Source organism: Pteronotus mesoamericanus, unplaced genomic scaffold, assembly GCF_021234165.1.
Source record: "Pteronotus mesoamericanus isolate MK-2021 breed Mesoamerican mustached bat unplaced genomic scaffold, CSHL_Meso_final contig_73, whole genome shotgun sequence".
Taxonomy (NCBI): Eukaryota; Metazoa; Chordata; class Mammalia; order Chiroptera; family Mormoopidae; genus Pteronotus; species Pteronotus mesoamericanus.
Window position 1 is genome coordinate 21,041,352 of NW_026555245.1, and position 20,079 is coordinate 21,061,430.

The 20,079-nt window shown below is 40.8% G+C and overlaps 1 protein-coding gene across 2 annotated transcripts in view; it reads right to left on the reverse strand.

The window, feature by feature from the left end:
* The window catches only part of AK3 (adenylate kinase 3), a 30,223-nt gene extending 12,094 nt beyond the window's left edge, over window positions 1-18,129 (reverse strand). For both annotated transcript variants that reach the window (XM_054583082.1, XM_054583081.1), the window contains exons 1-2: window positions 17,846-18,129; window positions 735-854 (exon numbers count right to left, since the gene is read on the reverse strand). In XM_054583082.1, the coding sequence (XP_054439057.1) occupies window positions 735-854; window positions 17,846-17,996 (271 nt within the window). In that variant the 5' untranslated portion in view covers window positions 17,997-18,129. The remainder of the gene's footprint in view (window positions 1-734; window positions 855-17,845) is intronic.
* Window positions 18,130-20,079: the final 1,950 nt, after the last annotated feature.

Below are 20,079 nucleotides of genomic sequence, written 5' to 3' on the forward strand. Positions count from 1 at the left end.
AAGTACACTGTCAGCTCTCCTGGATCCCCAGCTTACCAACTCACCCTGAAGATCCTGGGATGTGTCAGCTTCCATAATCATGTGAGCGCGTTCCTTAAAATAAATATTTCTCTCTCTTCAGAAACTAAAAATCAACCTATTCTGCCCCTCCTCTGCCAGTTTGCAGCCGATTGTCAATTACCCTCTAGCCTTCCTTCTTCCTTTTGTGATAATCCTTCCTCTTCATAAAATATTCTCAAAGGAGGAGAATGGATCTAATGTCACATCTGGAGACCTTGGAAATCATGCAGGCCACTTCCCTCTTCCTTTTGGATAAAGAAGCAGGCACAGCCCTGACCAGTGTGGCTCAGTTGGTTGGGCGTTGTCCCACAAGCCAAGCGTTGCCCATTTGATTCCTAGTCAGGGCGCATGTCTGGGTTGCAGGTTTGTCTCTGGTTGGGCCCGTACTACAGACAATTGATTGATGTTCTCTTTCACATCAACGTTTCTTTCCCTCTCTTTCTCCCTCCCTTACCCTCTCTTGGAAAAAATAAATAAATAAAACTTTAAAATAAACAAAATCTTAAGGAAGAAGAAGCGGGCAGAGAAGATGTTTGGCCCAAGGCCTCAGGGTGACTAGTGGCAGAACTCAGTCTCTCTGCCCACTCTGTAATGTCTGCAGCCCATAAAAGGCTCTTTCCCTTGCCCACACTCATCATTTTGAGGAGCTGAAATGCTAGTGACACTTCACTTACCATCCAATAGCCAGTTATATTGGGTGAGGTTTTTCAGTTCATGAAAGGCCAATCGAGTCATGACATCATCTGGAATGAGTTTCCCTTGTTCAATGAAAGTCTTGGCTAATACACCAATTTCTATAGCAGAATGAGAGAGGAAAGCAAATCAGCAACTAACATTTGTTTTCTCCCATTGCAGGCCCCTAGCAAACTGGCTGTCTAAAAACCTCTAGAGAGCACACTCATATGAAAATGTGCATCATCAAACTTTGTGATAAAAACAGAGGTTACAAAATAATCTATGCCTTTTTCAAATTATCCATTTTGTAAAAATATATAAATAAGTAGACAGAAAAAACATTGGAAAGCTATCTCTGTGATAGAATTATGTGATTTTTTTTACATATTTGCACATTTCTATATTTTCTAAGTTTTCTATCAGAAAAAGTATATAGAATTATGGAAACTAGTTTCTTTTTAAATATGAATTTGAAATTGTCATGATTTTTCAGTGGGTCAGTTTAAGTGCTGTAGAGACTTTTCTAATCCTCTAAAATAGATGCTACTGTCACTGACTCAATTTTTGACCAGATTAGCACTATGGTCATATTACATTTCTATTAATAAAACACCCCAAAAAAGAACATATGACCAATTTAAAAATATTACCCACACTATATGTCATTCTTTTGCAACAGTATTTTAATTTTCTCATCATCTTTTTCAAAACTATTTATATATATTCCAAACTGTAACACCATTGTAATATGTGTATACATAGTTTTATGGTCTTTTCTCTTAGCATTATTTTGTAAATAGTTTTCAGGACTTCCAGTCAAGATGGAGGTGTAGACAGACAAACGTCACCTCTTCATGCAACCACAGAAAGAATTACAACTAAACCTCAAAACAAATAACACCCAGAACTGTCAGAAATAGAACTGTATGGAAGTCCAACTACCATGGATTTAAAGAAGCCATATTCTTCTTTTTTCTTTTTAATTGTTGTTCAAGTACAGTTGTAAGTCACATTCACCTAGATAGGTAGGAGAGGTGGAGATGTAAAGACGGGTGGGGAGGTGAGAAGACGCAAGGTGGTGTGGAGAGGTGGTGGTGGCAGCAGAAGGGGCAGTTCCACATTCACATGCGGTGGATAAAAATCAGGAGGGATACCTTGAGAGCAAGTGATCCCAGACCCAGTCCTGACCACACAGCCCAGGGATCCAGTACTGGGAAGATTAACACCCATAACTTCTGGCTGTAAAAAACCAGTGGGGGTTTGGGCAGAGGAAAAAATTGCCAGATTTTCAGGAGACTTCTTAAAGGGTCCACATGGTCTTAGGACATATGCAAACACACCCACTCTGGGATTCACTACCAGAGCAACAGCTGGAAGGGTTCCAGTCACATACAGAGAGTGGGTTAAGTGACTACAAATGGGGCAAGTGCTGGGCAAACCTCCAGAAGCGAGGCAGCAGCACTGCCCCTATCTAAGCCCTCCCTCCATACACAGCCCTAAAGTGGTGAAGCAGGTTGCCCTGCCCTGCTGATTACCTAAGACTCCACCACACACAATTTATAGGTGACTTTTTTACAACAGGCCATGCTGCTAAGACAGGGAGTTAAAGCACAGAAACAAACACAGGGAGGCTGCCAAAATGAGGAGACAAAGAAATGTGGCCCAAATGAAAGGAAAGAACAAAGCTCCAGAAAATGAACTAAACAAACAAGAGATAGCCAACCTATTAGATGCTGAGCTCAAAACACTGGTGGTGATAAGGATGCTCAAAGAACTCACTGAGTACTACAACAACTTAAAGGAAGAAATGAAGTTTACACTAAGTGAAATAAAGAAAAACCTACAGGGGTCAACAGTGAAGGGGAGGAAGCCAGGATTCAAATCAATGGTTTGGGAAAAAGGGAGAAATAAGCACTCAACCAGAACAGCAAAAAGAAACAAGAATTCAAAAAGCTGAGGATAGTATAAGAAACCTCTGGGACATCTCCAAATGTACCAACATCCAAATCATAGGGATGACAAAATGAGAATAGAAAGAGCAAGAAATTAAAAACTTAATTGAAAAAATAATTAAAGAAAACATCCCCAATTTGATGAAGGAAATAAACATACAAGTCCAGGAAGCACAGAGAGTCCCAAACAAGGTGGACCCAAAGAGGACCACACCAAGACACATCATAACTAAAATACCAGAGGGTTAAAGATAAAGAGAGAATCTGAAAAGCAGCAAGAGAAAAGAAGAGAGTTACCTTCAAAGGAGTTCCCACAAGCCTGTCAGCTCATTTCTAAAAAGAAACTTTGCAGGCAAGAAGTATTCAAAGTCATGAAAAGCAAGGATCTACAACCTAGATTACTCTATCCAGCAAAGCTGTTACTTAGAATGGAAGGGCAGATAAAGTGCTTCCCAGACAAGGTAAAGCTAAAGGAGTTCATCATCTCCAAGCCATCATTACATGAAATGTTAAAAAGGACTTATTTAAGAAAGAGCAGAAGATCAAAACTATGAACATTAAAATGGCAAAAAAATTCACAACTATCAACAACTGAATCTAAAAAAAACAAACTAAGCAAACAACCAGAACAGGAACATAATCATTGATATGGAAATCATTTGGAGGGTTATCAGCTGAGACAGGGAAGTGGGAGAATGGGGAAAAATGTTCAGGGATTAAGAAGCATAATTGATAGGTACAAGAAGACAGGGCGATGTTAAGAATAGTGTAGGAAATGAAGATGCTGTTCTTCTGGCCAAAATGGAGGTGTGGGTAGAGACACTTTGCCTCCTTGCACAACCAAAAGGACAACTACAAATTTAAAAACCAAAAAGTAACCAGAACTTCCAGAAAATTGAACTGTATGGAAGTCTGACAACCAAGGAGCTAAAGAAGAAACGTTCACCCAGACCAGTAGGAGGTGTGGAGACAGGCAGCTGGTGCAGCAAGGATGTGCAGCAAGGTGGAGGCTGTAGGACAGGGCAGGTGAGTAGGAGCTGACCATCCAGGTGGTCCCATATTTGCATGCGGATAAACTGTGAGGAACAGCTGGGGAGCAAGACAGACCATGCAATCCAGGGTTCCAGTGTGGGAAAAAGAAAGCCTCAAAACCTCTGGAGGTAAAAACCTGTGGAGGCTGCAGCAGCAGGAGAAACTCCCAGACTCATAGGAGAGTCCATTGGAGAGACCCACGGGGTCCTAGAATGTACGCAAACCCACCCACCTGGGAATCAGCACTAGAAGGGCCCAATTTGCTTGTGGGTAATGGGGGAAGTGACTCAAAGCCAGCATAGAACCGAGCAAGTGGCATTGTTCCCTGTTGGACCCCTCCCCAACATACAGTGACCTGGGTTGCCCCACCCTGGTGAATACCTAAGGCTCTGCCCCTTCCAACGTAACAGGCAGGCTGAGACAAAGAAATAGGGCCCAAATGAAAGAGCAGATCACATCTCCAAAAATAGAACTAAGTGATGAACAGATAGCCAACCTATCAGATGCACAGTTCAAAACGCTGGTAACCTGGAGGCTCACTGCATTGGCTGAGTATGGTCACAAAATGAAGGGAAAAGTGAAGGCTATACAAAGTGAAATAAAAATATACAGGGAAACAACAGTAAATGGAAGGAAATCAGGACTCAACTCAATGATCTGGAGCAGAAGGAAGAGATAGACATCCAACCAGAACAGAAAGAAGAAACAAGAATCCAAAAAAAATGATGAGAGGCTTAGGAACCTCTGTGACAACTTTAAACGTTCCAACATCTGAATCATAGGGGTGCCAGAAGGAGAAGAGGAAGAGCAAGACATTGAAACCTTATTTGAAAAAATAATGAAGGCAAACTTCCCCAATCTGGTGAAGGAAATAGACTTCCAGGAGATCCAGGAAGCTCAGAGAGTCCCAAAGAAGTTGGACCCAAGGAAGCACACACCAAGGCACGGAATCCTTGGGCAAGGAATCATAATTCCATTACCCAAGATTAAAGATAAGGAGAGAATCTTAAAAGCAGCGAGAGAAAAGGAGACAGTTACCTACAAAGGAGTTCCCATAAGACTATCAGCTGATTTCTCAAAAGAAACCTTGCAGACAAGACGGGGCTAGAAAGAAGCATTCAAAGTCATGAAGGACAAGGACCTGCATCCAAGATTACTCTATCCAGCAAAGCTATCATTTAGAATGGAAGGGCAGATGAAGTGCTTCCCAGATAAAGTCAAGTTAGAGGAGTTCATCATCACCAAGCCCTCATTATATGAAATGTTAAAAGGGACTTATCTAATAAAAATAAGAAGATCAAACACTATGAACAGTAAAATAACAACTATCAACAACTGAACCTAAAACAAAAATAAACTAAGCAAACAACTAGAACAGGAACAGAATCATAGAAATGGAGATCAGAGGGGAGGGTGAAGAATGGGAGAAAGGGTACAGGGAATAAGCAGCATAAATAGTAGGCACAAAATAGGCAGAGGGAGGTTAAGAACAGTATAGGAAATGGAGAAACCAAAGAACTTGTATGTACGACCCATGGACATGAACAAAGCAAGGGGGTGCGGGATGCTGGGGAGAGGGTTGGTGCAGGGTGGAGGGGAATAAAAAGTGGAGAAAAAAAATGGGACAACTGTAATAGCATAATCAATGAAATATATATTTAAAAAATTAAAAAGAAAAAAGAAATGAAGCCAAAGAAATTACATTCACAACCCATGGACATGAACTAAGGGGAAGGGGGACTGTTGGAGGGAAGGTGGGGGGTACTGGGCCAAGGGGGACAAAGAGGGAAATATTGGGACAACTGTAATAGCAAAATCAATAAAATATATTTTAAAATATTTCCAGCGATTTTATATAGTCATTTTTTATAACTATTACATTCCATCAACATACCCAAATTTGATATATATAAACACACTATCACAGCAGTACTCTTGGACATTTAAATTAGCTAAATTAGTCTTGGTTTTTCCCTACTGCTGCTTTTAAATATCTTAACACTCTTTCTTTTTTTTTCCTCTAATATTTCTTCTGAATTAATTCTGATGGATAAATTCCCAGGAGTCAGATTAAAGGGTCAAAATATATGACTGTTTTCCTAATTCTTGGTATGACTGTACTGACTGCAGAGCAGATTCTTTTTTTAAAGTTTTATTTTATTGATTATGCTATCATAGTTTTCTCAATTTTTCTCCCTTTTCTCCCCTCCACTGAGCACCCTCCACTCCCTCAGGCAATCCCCACACCAATGTTCATGTCCATAAGTCTTGTATATAAGTTCTTTGGCTACTCAATTTCCTATACTGTACTTGACATCCCCATGGGTATTCTGTAACTACCAATTTGTCCCAGAGACTCCTTACTCTATATGTTTTTTTTTATTCTCTTTTCTTGTTGTTCTGATTGGTTATTTTATGCTTCCTGATGTTCCAAATCATTGATCTGATTCTTGGCTTCAATCACTCTACTGTTGTTTCCCTGTAAATTGTTCTTTATTTCAATTAGTGTATCCTTCATTTTTGACTGGATCTTTTTTATGCTGTTGAGAAAGAACCTCACCTAGTTCCTTAAGCCATCTTATAACCAGTATTTTGAACTCTACATCTGTTAGGTTGCTTATTTCCATTGTGTTTAGTTCTTTTCCTGGAGTTTTGATCTGTTCTTTTCATTTGGGCCACGTGTTTTTGTTTCCTCATTTTGGCAACCTCCCTGTGTTTCTATGTATTAGGTATAGCTGCTATGACTCCCTGCTTTGGTAGTGTGGCTTAATGTAGTAGGTTTCTGTAGGGTCCAGTGACACGGCCTCCCTTATCACCCTGGGTATAAACAAAGTGGGTATTCGAGGTGTGCCCTTCGTGTGGGTTGAGCATACCCTCATCTTGTAGTTGAGCCTTGGTTGCTATTGGCAGATCAATGGTAGGGATTTACCCGGCGCAGTCAGCTGCAAGGACAGGCTACGACCATTTATACCAACCTTCACCCTCTGTGGAGGATCAGCAGTGCAGGGGCCCACACCACAAAGCAGCACTTACTTCAGCAGGGCTCTGGAGCCCACTGATTCCACTCCTTGAGTGTGTCTCTTGTGGGGATGTTGGGTGGGGGTGCTCTGATGTGGTCTGTAGCTCTCCAGTTGATGTGTAGGCTCTGGGGTTTCCTGGCTGGTGCAGACCAAGGTCATCCACCACCTGTGCTCCATCTGAGGCCACTTGGCATAAGCTATAAAGCCATCTGCAGATAGCTGCTACTTGTGCTAGGCTCGGAGGTACGGAATCAAGTCCAGGCTCTAAATCGAGACTAGCTGCTGCTAGTGCCAGGCCTGGGGCCACTTAACAAGAGGTACAGGGGCTGGGGGGCTCGCTGAAGCCAGCTGTTGCTTGTTTGAGAGGATTTAGGAAGAGCTGAAGCATGAGCCAAGACAAGCCATTCATATGGAGAAGCCATTGTTAATTGCTTAGATGGGCCCATAAATTGGGTGGGGTGGTCTCACAGGGAATCACCAGGACAGGGCAAAGAGTGTGAGCCAGGTTGGTGGAGTCTCAGACATGACTCCTGCCTGTAGGCTCTGTGCCTCTGTGGAGGGAGGGCTCAGAAAAGGAACAATGGCCTCTGCCCTCAGTTTTGTCTGTGAGAGAGCTGTCCCCCAGCTCTCACCATGATGCCAGACACTTCAGTTCCTCCCTGTATGCTCATGGTATCTTTCAAGCTGAGACTCCAGCACTGGAGCTCAGAATGAGTACGTCTTAGTAATTTTTTGTGCAGACCCTTTAAGAGGTACTTCTTGGGACTCCAAAACTTCTTCCACTGATTCAATCCCCTCTGGCTTTTGCAGCTAGAGTTATGGGAACTTATCTTCCTGACACTGGAACACTGGGCTGGTGGGTCTAGTGCAGGGCTTAGATCCCTACTCCTGAGATATCCCTCCCAATTTTTGTCCGTCACATGTGGGTGTGGGACCATCCCATTCTGTGTCTCTGCATCTCCGCCCCTCCTACCAATCTGGAGGGATGTGGTTTATTTAATTCCGCAGTTGTTGGACTTCTATTCAACTTGATTTCTGATGGTTCTGAGTGATGGCTGTTTTATAGTTTAGTTGTAATTTTGATGTGATTGTGTGAGGAGGCGAGCCAGGTTTACCTACTCCTCCATCTTGACTGGAAATCCACAGCACATTCTAAATTGTCAATTTCATGAACTTTAGATTTTAACTAAGCACATTAACTGCATAGAAACTGGCAGCCATTTGCCAGGTGTACTGCTCGGGTTTACCAACCGTATCTGGAAGAGGGACTAGGTTCAGCGAGAAAGCACTCAAGATTCACTAAAATAACCTGTTGGGAAGGTCCGCATACAAAATATGTGCGCACCTCTCTCTTTCCAGTCTTTTGACCACTGCTCTGGGAAAATAGAGCACAACTTCATCAGCAGTGTTTCAAAAAAGATGTAAAAACTTGAAATCCTCCAGGGCTGAGTCCCTAAAACTGATATTGGTCCCTCCCCTCACCTCTTACTCTTCAGGCCAAACCCTCTTCTAAACAGTAATGTACTGACAATAAATGGGTTGAGATGATGAGACTAACTTAAAAAGTACTTAATTTCATCAGTATATGAATAGCCTTAAGAAAAGATGATCTGCTCTTGCCACATCTATTCAACATTGTACCAGAGACTTTAGCCAGGGCAATTAGTCCAGAAAAAGAAACAAAAGACATCCATAAAGAAAGAAGTAAAACTCTCTTTACAGATTATATGACCTTGTATATAGAAAATGCTAAGGCATCCACTAAAAGCTATTAGAAATAATAAATGAGTTCAGCAAAGTTGCAGGGTACAAGATCAATATACAGAGGTCTAGCAATGAACATCTGAAAATGAAATTTAAAAAAATTCCATTTATAATTGCATCAAAAAAACTTAGTAATACACTTTTTTAAAAAGGGCAAAACTGGTAATCTGAAAACTACATTTTTTTAAAGAAATTAAAGAAGACCTAACTAAATAGAAAGACATATCATATTCATAGATTAGAAAAGGTAATATTAAGAATTCAATTCTGCACAAAAGTGATCTATACATTCAATGCAATCCTTTCAAAATCCCAGCTCATGCCTCCTGGCGTGGCTCAGTTGCCTGGGTGTTGTCCCACAGACCTAAAGGTTGCAGGTTCAGTTCCTTGACAGGGCACATGCCTGGTTGTGGGCCAGGTCCCCTCTTGGGGGATGAGAGAGGCAACTGATCAATGTCTCTCTCGCACATCAATATTTCTCTCCCTCTCTTTATTCCTCCCTTCCCCCCTCTCAAAATAAATAAATAAAATCTCTCTAAAGAAACACACACACATATAAAATCCCAGCTCATGTCTTTGCAGAAATTGACAAACTGACTGCAAAATTATATGGAAAGCAAGGGAACCAGAATAGCCAAAACACTCTTGAAAAAGAAGAACAAAATTGGAGAACACACTTCAGATTTCAAAACAGCAATGAAGATTGTGTGGTACTGGCAGAAGGATAGACATACAGGTTAATGGAACAGAATTGAGAGTCCAGAAATAACACCTTAAATTTACAGTCAATTCATTTTCAACAAGGAAGCTAAGAGAATTCAATAGAGAAAAAGATTATTTTAAACCAATGGTGCTGGGATTAAACTGAATAGACATACACAGAAGAAAAAAGTTGGACCTTTACCTTACACCATATATAAAATTAAATCACTATGTTTCATAGACCTAAATGTAGAGCTAAAAATATAAAACTCTTAACTGGACTTCATTAAAGTTAAAAACAAATGCTTCAAAGAACACCATCACAAAAGTGAAAAGACAATCAATACACAGAATGGATAACATTTTTATAAATCATGTATCTGATAAGGAACATATCTAGAATATTTAAAGAATCCTTGGATCTCAACAATGGGCAAATGATTTGAATACCAAAAGGAGATATACAAATGGCCAATAACCACAAGAAAAAAAAGAGCTCAACATCATTAGTCATTAGGGAAATAACAAATAGTAACCACAATGAGATACTATTTCACACTCACTAGGATGGCTATAATCAAAAGACAAATAATAGGTGTTGTCAAAAATGTTAAGAAATTGAAACCCACATATATTGCTGTAGAATAAATGATATAACCAATTTGGAAAACAGTGTGGCAGTTTTTTAAAAGGTTAAAGAGTTACCGTATTACTTAGCAATTCCACTACTAGGTGTATATCCAAGAGAAATAAAAATCTATGTCCACACAAAAACTTATATATGAATATTCATAGCAACATTATTCATAATAGCTAATAAATGGAAACAAGCAAATGTTCATCAAGAAATGAATGGATAAGTAACATGTGGCATACCTATACAAAATTATATTATTTAGTCATAAAAAGATGGAAAGTACTGATACATGTTAGAAAGTTTATGAACTCTGAAAACATGCGAAGTGACAGAAGCCAGACACAAAAGACACATATCATTTCATTTACATTAACTGTTCAGAATAGCCAAACCCTCAGAGGTAAAAGGAAGAGCTGGGAGCATTGGGGAAAAATGTGGAGTGACTGCTAATGGGAACTGATGTTCTTTTTGAGGTGATAAAAATGTTCTAGAATTGGTTGTGGTGATGGTTGCTGAACTCTTAATGTAATATGAAACACTGAACAATATAGTTTAAGAGGGAACGTAATTGTTTGTATATTATATCAATAAAGTGTTTTTTAAAGGAAAGATGAGACATGCCTGGTAAGCAAAACAAAACAAAACAACAAAAAGCCATTCACAATTCCCTCACTACTCAGAGATAATTATTATTATAACTAATAAAAGAAAAACCTCCAAATATTTTGTTTTATGAAAAATAGTCCCATGCATAGTCTAACAATCTTTTTCATTTATTGCTAACAACTTTCTATATCAATAAACATTTGTGTATAATGGTTATTAAAATCTAAAGCATGTAATGCTTCCATTGGAGTTTATTTAAAAGAAAAAGATGATTCAACTTCCTATGTCCAAGTCTAAATAGATTATTTATTATATTTCAAATTTTTACCCCCTCCCAAAATTAAATCCAAGGACTCTTATCCAGTATATTCTTTGCATGATTGGTTAATTTTTATTCTCTTGATTGCCTATAATTTAATATTGTATCTGAACCGATTCCTCATAAAAATACTATTTCCTTTTGATTCAGAAATTAACAAATGGAAGCATCCACACTAACAATATACAAACAGGTAGTTTAAAAATTAATTATTCAAAATAAGCTAATTTTCTACAAAGGTATACACAAATAAAAATAGAAAAGGAAGGTTAGAGGAAAATAGGGAAGTTAAAACAATCTTTTAATTTTAAGGATAATGATCAGGAATTCTACAAACGTACAGACATTAATCTGAGAGATGAGTATTTGTATTGTATAAAAAGGCATCTTTAATTCTACATCTCCATTTAAAGTTTGGTCAGTCTTAGAACATTACCCAACCCAACCACGCCTCACATGAATGACCTCTAAACAATTTGTTTGAATATGTACAAAGTACAAAAGAGATCCTGACCAACCTGTAAACAAGAGTTGTCTTTTACATATGCCAAAGGAAAGGGCAACAAAGAATTAACCTAGTTCCTGCCAAAATTGCTTTTAGCAAAGTACATAAAACTTACTTCAAAAACATGTCAAAAAAAAAACACAATATAAAACTACCAAAATAACAGGGAATGAGACAAATGATAACTTTACACCCAGTCAAGGGCTTTTTATAAAAACCTTTCTCAAAGAGTAGAGTCAGTCAACATAGTGGTTGCCTCTGGGGAGCAGGAAGGAGATGCGATTGGGGGGTTATAGTGGACAGCCCCTTAAGTACCGGTTTTCTGCCTGGGATAAATAGGCATTCATTTCATTCTTCTTCTAACCATATATAAAAATTATAACACCGTCATGTACAGGATATTTCACAAGATTATGCTGTAAATAAAAACCTGTCTTGACCACTGGCCCCCTCTCCAACCATCACCCAATCTCCTCTTCAGCGAAGCACCTAGAGAGAGTTCCTGTCCCAGGTCTATACTCCTCCCCTCCCCTCTCGGCTTCAGGATAGAAACGCAACTCAGAAATTGTATAAAAGCCCTGGGTCTGGCCTCACCATCTCTCTCCCCTACTCCTTCCTCCCCACCATTTCCACCGAACACTCAAACTACACCGAACTCCACATGCTCTGGGGCCTCCTAGCCTCTGCGTATGCCTCTATCTCCTCTCTTCTGCCTCATAAGCTCTTGCTCATCTTTTAAGATACACCTTAAAGGGACCTTCATAGTGAGGTGTCCCTCAGCTTCTTAGGAACTGAAAATTCCTTCTCTGGACTTTCATGTCACAGACTTGTTTCTTTAGAAGCACTTATCACACTGCTGAAGCTATCCGTTTATGTATTATTATGACTTGAACTGTGTCCCCAACCCCAAATTTGTATGTTTAAGTCCTAACCCCCAATATAGCTGTGTTCAGAGATAGGGCATTTAAGGAGGTAACTAAGGCTAAATGAGTTCATAAATGTGGGACTTTAACCCAATCTGACTGGTGTCCTTATTAGAGAGGAAAAGATACCAGGAATATGTGCAACAGAGGAAAAGCCACACGAGGACACAGTAAGAAGGTGGCCCTTTGCAAGCCAGAAAGAAAGGCCTCACCAGAAACCAACCATCCCCACACTTTGATCTTGGACTTCTAACCTCCAGAACTATGAGAAAATAAATCTCTATTGTTTAAGTTATCTTGGTATGTAGTATTCAGTTATGGCAAACTGAGTAAACTAATACACATGGCCATCCATGCACCTGCCCTCCACTCCTACATTCCAGCTGTGCGCACCCCCAGTGAAATACATTGATCTCTGCTTCTCTAGCACCTGGCATATACTAGGTGCTTGATGGAGCCATGATGGGTGGATGGATGCATGGATGGGTAGAAGGGTAGGTGGAGGGATGGATGTAGAGATGAGTTGCCTGGGTTCCCTCTTGTAATGGAATTTTAAAAGGCCTAATTTACTTTGTTTTTTAAAAAGCTATCAAAAGCTTTTCTTTGAGATGGTATTTCTCATCAGGTTCATCTTTTTAAAACACTCTTTAAACTATTTAAATATTTTATTTATTTATTTATTTTTAGAGAGAAGAGAAGGGAGGGAGAAAAAACATCAATGTAAGAGAAAACATTGATCAGTTGCTTCTCAATCAATTGCTTCTCTTATGTGTCCTGATCTGGAATCGAACTGGTGACCTTTTGCTTTGTAGGATGATACCTAACCAACTGAACCACACTGGTTAGGGCACTCTTTAAACTATTTAAACAAACTTTAGTGCACCCATAAAATAACAGAAAAGGGGAAAATAACCCAAATGTCCTTAAGTCAATAGATAAACAAAATGTAATATACCCATTCAATGGAATATTATTCAGCAATAAAAAGAAACCAAGTGACAACATGGGTGAGCCTGGAAAACATTATGCTAAGTGAAAAATTGCAGACATAAAAGGCCACATATTGTATGATGCTATTTGCATGAAATGTTCAAGTAAGAAAATATAGATTAGTGTTGCCAATGGCACAGATTGGGTGGGGTCATTATGGGAAGGGAGTGACTGCTAACAGGTAGGAGGATTTTTTGAGGGGTGATGACAGTGTTCTAAGGTCAGTAGTGGTGATGGTTGCGCAATTCTGAAGAGACTAAAGTCCATTGAATTATATACACCTCAAGTGGAACATTATATGTAAATTATCTCAATAAAGCTGTTGGAAAAAAGAAATAGGGAAAGCCTCATGGAAAGCAATACTGTTAAAAGTACAGAACAGTATGCACAGTTTCCTATCATTTGTAAAAAAGAAAAAAACAGAAGAATGGATAAAGAGTTTCATGTGCATGAAATACCTCTGGACAGATTTTTTTCACTAAATGCTGTTTTGTATTTTTTGGAATTCCAAACCAGGTAATGTATTGCCTATTATAAATCAAATATTTGCCATTATAAAAATAGTTTGCCCTACTGTCAATATCATTCTAATTAGGCACAACTATGCTCCATGGAAGTATATAATAAAAGGTTTGTTAGACATACAGAATCTTGGGAGCTGCCAAAGGCTTTGAAGATATCTACCAACTTTAAGTTCCCCAATGTACAGATGAGAACAAATAATTTTCAAAAGGGTTAGCCATCGAATCCAGGGTTACATCTTTGAGAAGCACTAAGCTGCAGTGTACTTTTTCAAACTCTGGGCAATCATGAGGCAACCTTACAATTTCTGCCATAGTTGAGTTATTATTTACTATATACTTTTCTTCAAAATGGCGCAGCTTTTTAATAAGCCATAATGTTCATGAAATTGAAGATTTGTTGTACTAGTTATTTTTCAAATACACATTGAGATGGAATTTTTATTGGGATTAAACTTTGAATTTTACTTTTATTTGAGATATTTTATCTACCTAAAATTATCTCATGAACCTCAATTTGGGAAATGGTGCATGGAAAGTGTAATTTAATGTTCACCTTTGTCCGCCATTAACTGCCATTTTTTATTGAGCAAGTCCATTAACATCTCCTGAACTCAGTTCTCTTACCTTTAAAGGAGAGGGCTGGGCTAATGTCTAGGGTCAAACTCCAGTTGCCCGGCTCCTGGGTCCAGTGGTGCTCTAAGCTACTCCAGGTTTGCAACTGTCACAAGTTGCATCGTGTTCTCAGCATCTTTATCACATCTTCTGGGGTGAGCTTAAACTTTAGCTATAAAATACAGCCCTGAGCTGTAAAATACCTTCATGACATAGTGTTTGGAGAGTAAATTGGCACCTCCTTCTGTAGCATTGTTTGATTATACCATTTATAGAAATTCCACACTCGGGAATTTATTTGAAGGAAATAAGCGGAGATGCTGCCAAATGTTCATATGTACAGGGATAGCCATTATGGTATTTATTATAGCAAAGAAAGTTTAAAAACATAAATGTCCGACAATAGGTAAATGTTAAATTAAAAATTGTGCAATTTTTAAAAATTCTATTTGATTTTAAAATTTTTATTTATTTATTGGTTTTGGAGAGAGAGAAAGACAGAGACCTTGGTTTGCTGTTCCACTATTTATGCATTCATTGGTTGCTTCTCCTATGTGCCCTAACTGCAGATCTAACCCATATCCTTGGTGTATTAAGACTCTCTAATCAGCTGAGCTACCTGTCTGGGGCTTAATGATTTCAGAGAGAGAGGAGTTGGGAGGGAGAGAGGGAGAAATATTGACGTGTTGTTCCACTTACTTATACATTCATCGTTTGATACTTGCATGTGCCCTGACCAGGGATAGAACCTGCAACCTTGTCATACTGGGATGATGCTCTAAACCAACTGAGCCACCTGGCCAGGGCCAATAATTCTGCAATCTTGATGAAACTGAATATTTTTAATGATGTGTGAACATGCTCACAATAAGTGAGGTAAAAGGTATCTAAGCAATAATTTAGAATATAACAAAATTGCAAACACATAAAAGCAACAGGGACAAAAAAGATTATAAGAAAAATCAGCAAAAGGTTCATTGTAAATGTCTCTAGGCAGTGACTTAACAGAGGATTTTCATTTTCTTTTTTTATATCCTCATGACGTGTTTTTCCTCCTTTATAATAAATGTACTTTACTCTTAGTATCAAAAAACACTAAGCAATATCTTTAAAATAAACAATAACATCTCTCTCTTTTGGCCCTGATCCTGCGGGAAATACCCAAGCCATTCACAATTATTTAATGAAAATACATTCTTTGTCCTGAGATACAAAACATCTGAATAACGATCTCATGATATCTCCCTAAACTCCATTTTCTGTTTTTCCTTGTTAAAGAATTGCCTGTAAAAACTCCAGAAAGAACAGATGCCTGAGGTAAACTGACCGTCTTTCCCTCCCTCTGGCCTCTCTTCATGTTGTGGAGACTGAAAGAGGCCAGCAGACATGTCAGGGACATTAAGGGTAAACAGCATTGTTTCTGAATTTTTTAAAAAAGCTTACTTACTTGCTTTAAATTAATTTTTAAAGTGTTTTCTGCTTTCACAAATTAACATATCCTTAAATCTTCACTGAAGGTGTTCTGTAACCACAGTTATGTATCACTGCTGAATTATTTTTCAGAGAGTTGTTTATGGGTTCTTTATTCCTTTCCATTTTGAATAATCTTACTCCAGCTAGGTGCAGTACTGGAGACTGTTACCTAACTACTTCAATATGTTGCATCAAGAACACTTCGCAAGCTAGCCAAGCAATTTAACCTTTTAAAGAAGTCAAATTAACTAAAAAATACTTTATGATTTTTTGTTAAAGATTAATGTTAAAAGAGAAAAATAAAAGTAGTAATACACCAAACTAGGTGCTGAACCAAAGAACTCCAAGACACAAACTAAAAACATTGAAGTGGTTCCTTTCTTCATTTAAATGTCCGTATTTTTGAAACAAACATAAAACCCCACCTAGAAGTAAGCTAGTTTCTCATCAATAGGGGACTGAATAAATAAATTATAGTAGATTCAGCAAATATATACTTACAGAAACATTAATAAGACAGGGGATTTCCATGTGGAAAGACATCCTAGATATAGAGTGAAAATACACTGGTGCAGAATACATATATAGTATGATTACATATTACATAAAATAAGACATATGCATATATGTGCTTATACAAAAATTTCTAAAAGGAAACACATGACACTCTTCCCTTTTGAAGAGTGGGACTGACTGAGTCAGGTCATGGGAGAGGGCTTTACTTTTATGTACTTCCATCCTGTTTCCAAAACTTTTTTTTTTTTTTTACACCTCATACAGGCATTACTTCTGTAATTTTTAAAAGTGAGCTTTGCCCTGGCTGGTGTGGCTCACTGGAATGAGTGCCAGGCCTATGAACCAAAAGGTTGCCAGTTTGATTCCCAGTCAGGGCACACGCCTGGGTTGGGGACCAGGTCCACAACCAGGTACCTCGGAGAGGCAACCAATGGATGTCGATGTTCCTCTCTCTCTCCTTCTCCCTGCCTTCCCCTCTCTCTAAAAATAAGTACGATCTTTTAAAAAAAATAAAAATGAGCTTCAAATTAGTTCTATTTTGGAAAGTGAAGACCAGCACTTTTGAGGAAAAAACCGAAAACAACCTCACTCTGATGTTTGTTGAGTTTTGGAAAACAGCTTTAAGATTTAATTTACATAAAATCGACTCATTGTAAAGTGTACAGTTTGTTGACTGGATTTCATACTGAGTTACAAAAATTTATTTGGCATGAGAACAAAACAATCTTTCAGAAAACCACGCACAAGAATAGCTTTTGTGTCTAAGAAATCTCTGGGGGTATTCAAGATCTATGCCAACTGTGTGACTGCAATGAGGGTAAATAATGCTCAGCCTTCAGATTACGGGGGAAAGTTTGGAACCAGAAAATCCAGTGAGGGGTGGGGGGGCGGAGAGAGAGAGAAAGCAAACAACTCTCCCAGGGGTGTGCAACCTGCAGGCCGCGTGCTGTCCAGGATGGCTATGAATGCGGCCCAACACAAAGCCCTAAACTTACTTAAACCCTTTTTTCGCTCATCAGTTTTCGTTAGTGTTTGTGTATTTAGTGTGTGGCCCAAGACAACTCTTCTTCTTCCAGTGTGGCGCAGAGATGCCAAAAGTTTGGACGCCCCTTCTAGGCTCAAGGGCACGTGGAGAATAAGCCACAATTCCATGCATTCTTAGGAGTGGCTGGGACTAAGGCTGGAAGTGCTTCTCAAAGCCAAGCAGTTTCCTTTAATCTTTGAACTTCGAACTTATCCTAACTTCCTAGTTCCTTCCCCCAGTAACCTGCCTGAAGCTCTCCACGGAGGTCAGAGGTTTCAATGAGCAGTCAGTTGCTCAGCAGGGGGAGGTCTCGCCCCGGGATACCGGGAAGCCTTTGCTGCACCCGCATGCCTCACCCGCATCCCCTGGACCCGCATCCTTGGACCCTCATTCCAGGACCCGCATCCCAGGACCCGCATCTCCTGGACGCGCATCTCCAGTCCCGGCCCCTCCGCCCTCAAATCCCAACTCGGGCGACAGCGGAAGACACCCCTCGAGCTTGGGCTCCCACCTGTGCCCCGAAGCATGTTGTCTCGGAGTAGATCGCCGCTGGAGAGGTGCTTCAGCTCAAAGTGTTTGGTTATGCGCGACGACACGGTGCCCTTGCCGGAGCCCGGCGCCCCCATGATCACCGCTCTCAATAGCCGCGCGGACGCCCCCATGGCCGTAGACAGAGGCTGGGCTGTGCGGGCGGTGGGGCTTCGGCCAGGCTGCGCGCTCCCCCGGCTCCGCGGCCCGCGGCCCGCGGGCTGACAGCACTGAAAGCGGGCGGCGGCGCAGTGCCCAGGCGCTCCCGGAAGTGAGGCGACGGCCACCGGGGCCGCCCCTCCCGCGCCCGGCCTGGAGGCAGCGCCCGCCCCTCAGTGACCCGAGCGCCTATTCCCCAACGCCCGGCCTGGCCGCCCGCCTAGCCGCGCCTTCTCAGCCACCCCGGCGAGCTCCAGGGCCGCCCGGCACCCACCTGCGCCCCTACGCACCTCCTCCCCACCCACTTGCTTCCGTCTGCTGGCACTAGCCGTCCTTCCGCACCCCCTTTGCTCTCCTCCACCGCCTGGGGCCACCCGAGGCCTCCTCTGCGACCCCTGGTTGCCCACCCCCACTTTTCTCAGACCCACCCCCTTGTCCCCTCAGTGCCCCTCCCTGCCCTGCTGGATAGGTCTTGCCCTTGGCAACCCCTGCGCCTCCCCTCCATATCCCTTGACGCCCCTCCTCGCAGGGTGGTTACCTGATATCACCCTTCCCTACCACATCCCCAACATCTATGCGCCCCTGGCCTCTCGTCCAGGCCTGATGCTTTCCTGCCCAGTCCCAGCTGGATAGACCCCCTGTGCCTCTCCTAACATCTGTGCTCCCCTCACCACCACCTGAGCCCTCCCCGCCACCCCCCACCTCCAGAGTCACCAGACTGCCCCCTGCTCCTTACCCTACCCTCTTGCTCCACCCTGCTCCCTCGCCCCCTCCTCTGCTGCTGAGCAACCTTAAAAGGACCAGTTGCTCCTCTCAGGCTTTCTCCCTAGTTTGTAAGGTAGGTTATTTCTGTTTAGAATCCCAGTAGGTGAAAATGAGCGGAAAGGGCCTTCCTCCTCATTTCACGGGAAGGAAACCCTGTTGACATGGAGTGAGACGCCTTAAGTCACACATCTATTGAGGGTGACTTCCATAGAAGTCACACTAACACACCTTCAAATTCAAAGGCAGCTGTTACGTTTACTCAACACAACCAGGTTTGGCATGTTTCAGAAATAGAAACATAAGACAAACTTCTAGTACTTATTTCCTCTGTATAGAGGCCATGGAAGATTAGTATGAGTTGTTAAAATAATGTGTATAAAGTATAGTACCAGGTACAGGGTACATGCTCAATAAAGATTATTCATTATTATTGTCATTTATTTGTTGTAGGACACTATGCTAAGGCAGAACACAATGCCATCCTCCTTAGAGGGGAGGAGGGAGGATGGTAAGGGGGGAAAGAAGGGGAAGGGTCAGGTCAAGGACCAAGTAAAGGGCCCATGGACAAAGCCAAAGTGGGGAAGGATTGAGGGTGGGAGGAGGGGGTGGATGGAGCAGGGGAACGTGGTCGCAGGAAAATGGAGACAACTGCACTTGAACAAGAATAAAAAAATAAATTAAAAAAAAAAAAGAAGTTGCCAAATGAGTAGATCAACACTGCTTTCAATTTCAAAAACAAATTATTTTAGAGAGGAATGGTAAAGGAAAGATTGCTCCCTGGTGAATCTGAGCTAGATGAATGAATCTAATAGGTAGACAGTGCAGTATTTAGAGAAAAAAAATTAGCCCTGGAGGGGCAGCTCAGTTGGTTAAAGTTTGGTTACAGCATCGTCCCAACAGCCAAGTTGTGGGTTCCATCTCCAGTTAGGGCACATACAAAAATCAACCAGTGGATGTGTAAATGGGTGGAACAACAAATCAGTGTTTTCTCTTTCTCTCACACTCTGTCTCTCACTAGAAATCAATAAATAAACATTTTTTTAAAAAATTAATAGCTCAGCCCCAGCTGGGTGGCTCAGTTTTTTGAAGCATCATCTTGTACACCAAAAGGTTGAGGGTTCAATTACCAGTCAGGGTACATATCTGGTTTGCAGGTTTAATTCCTGTTGGAGTTACACAGGAGAGGCATGTTTGTCTCTCACATTGATGTTTTTCTCTCTCCCTTCCTCCCTGTCTAAAATCAATAAACATATCCTTGTATGAGGATTTAAAATAATTAATAGTTGATACATA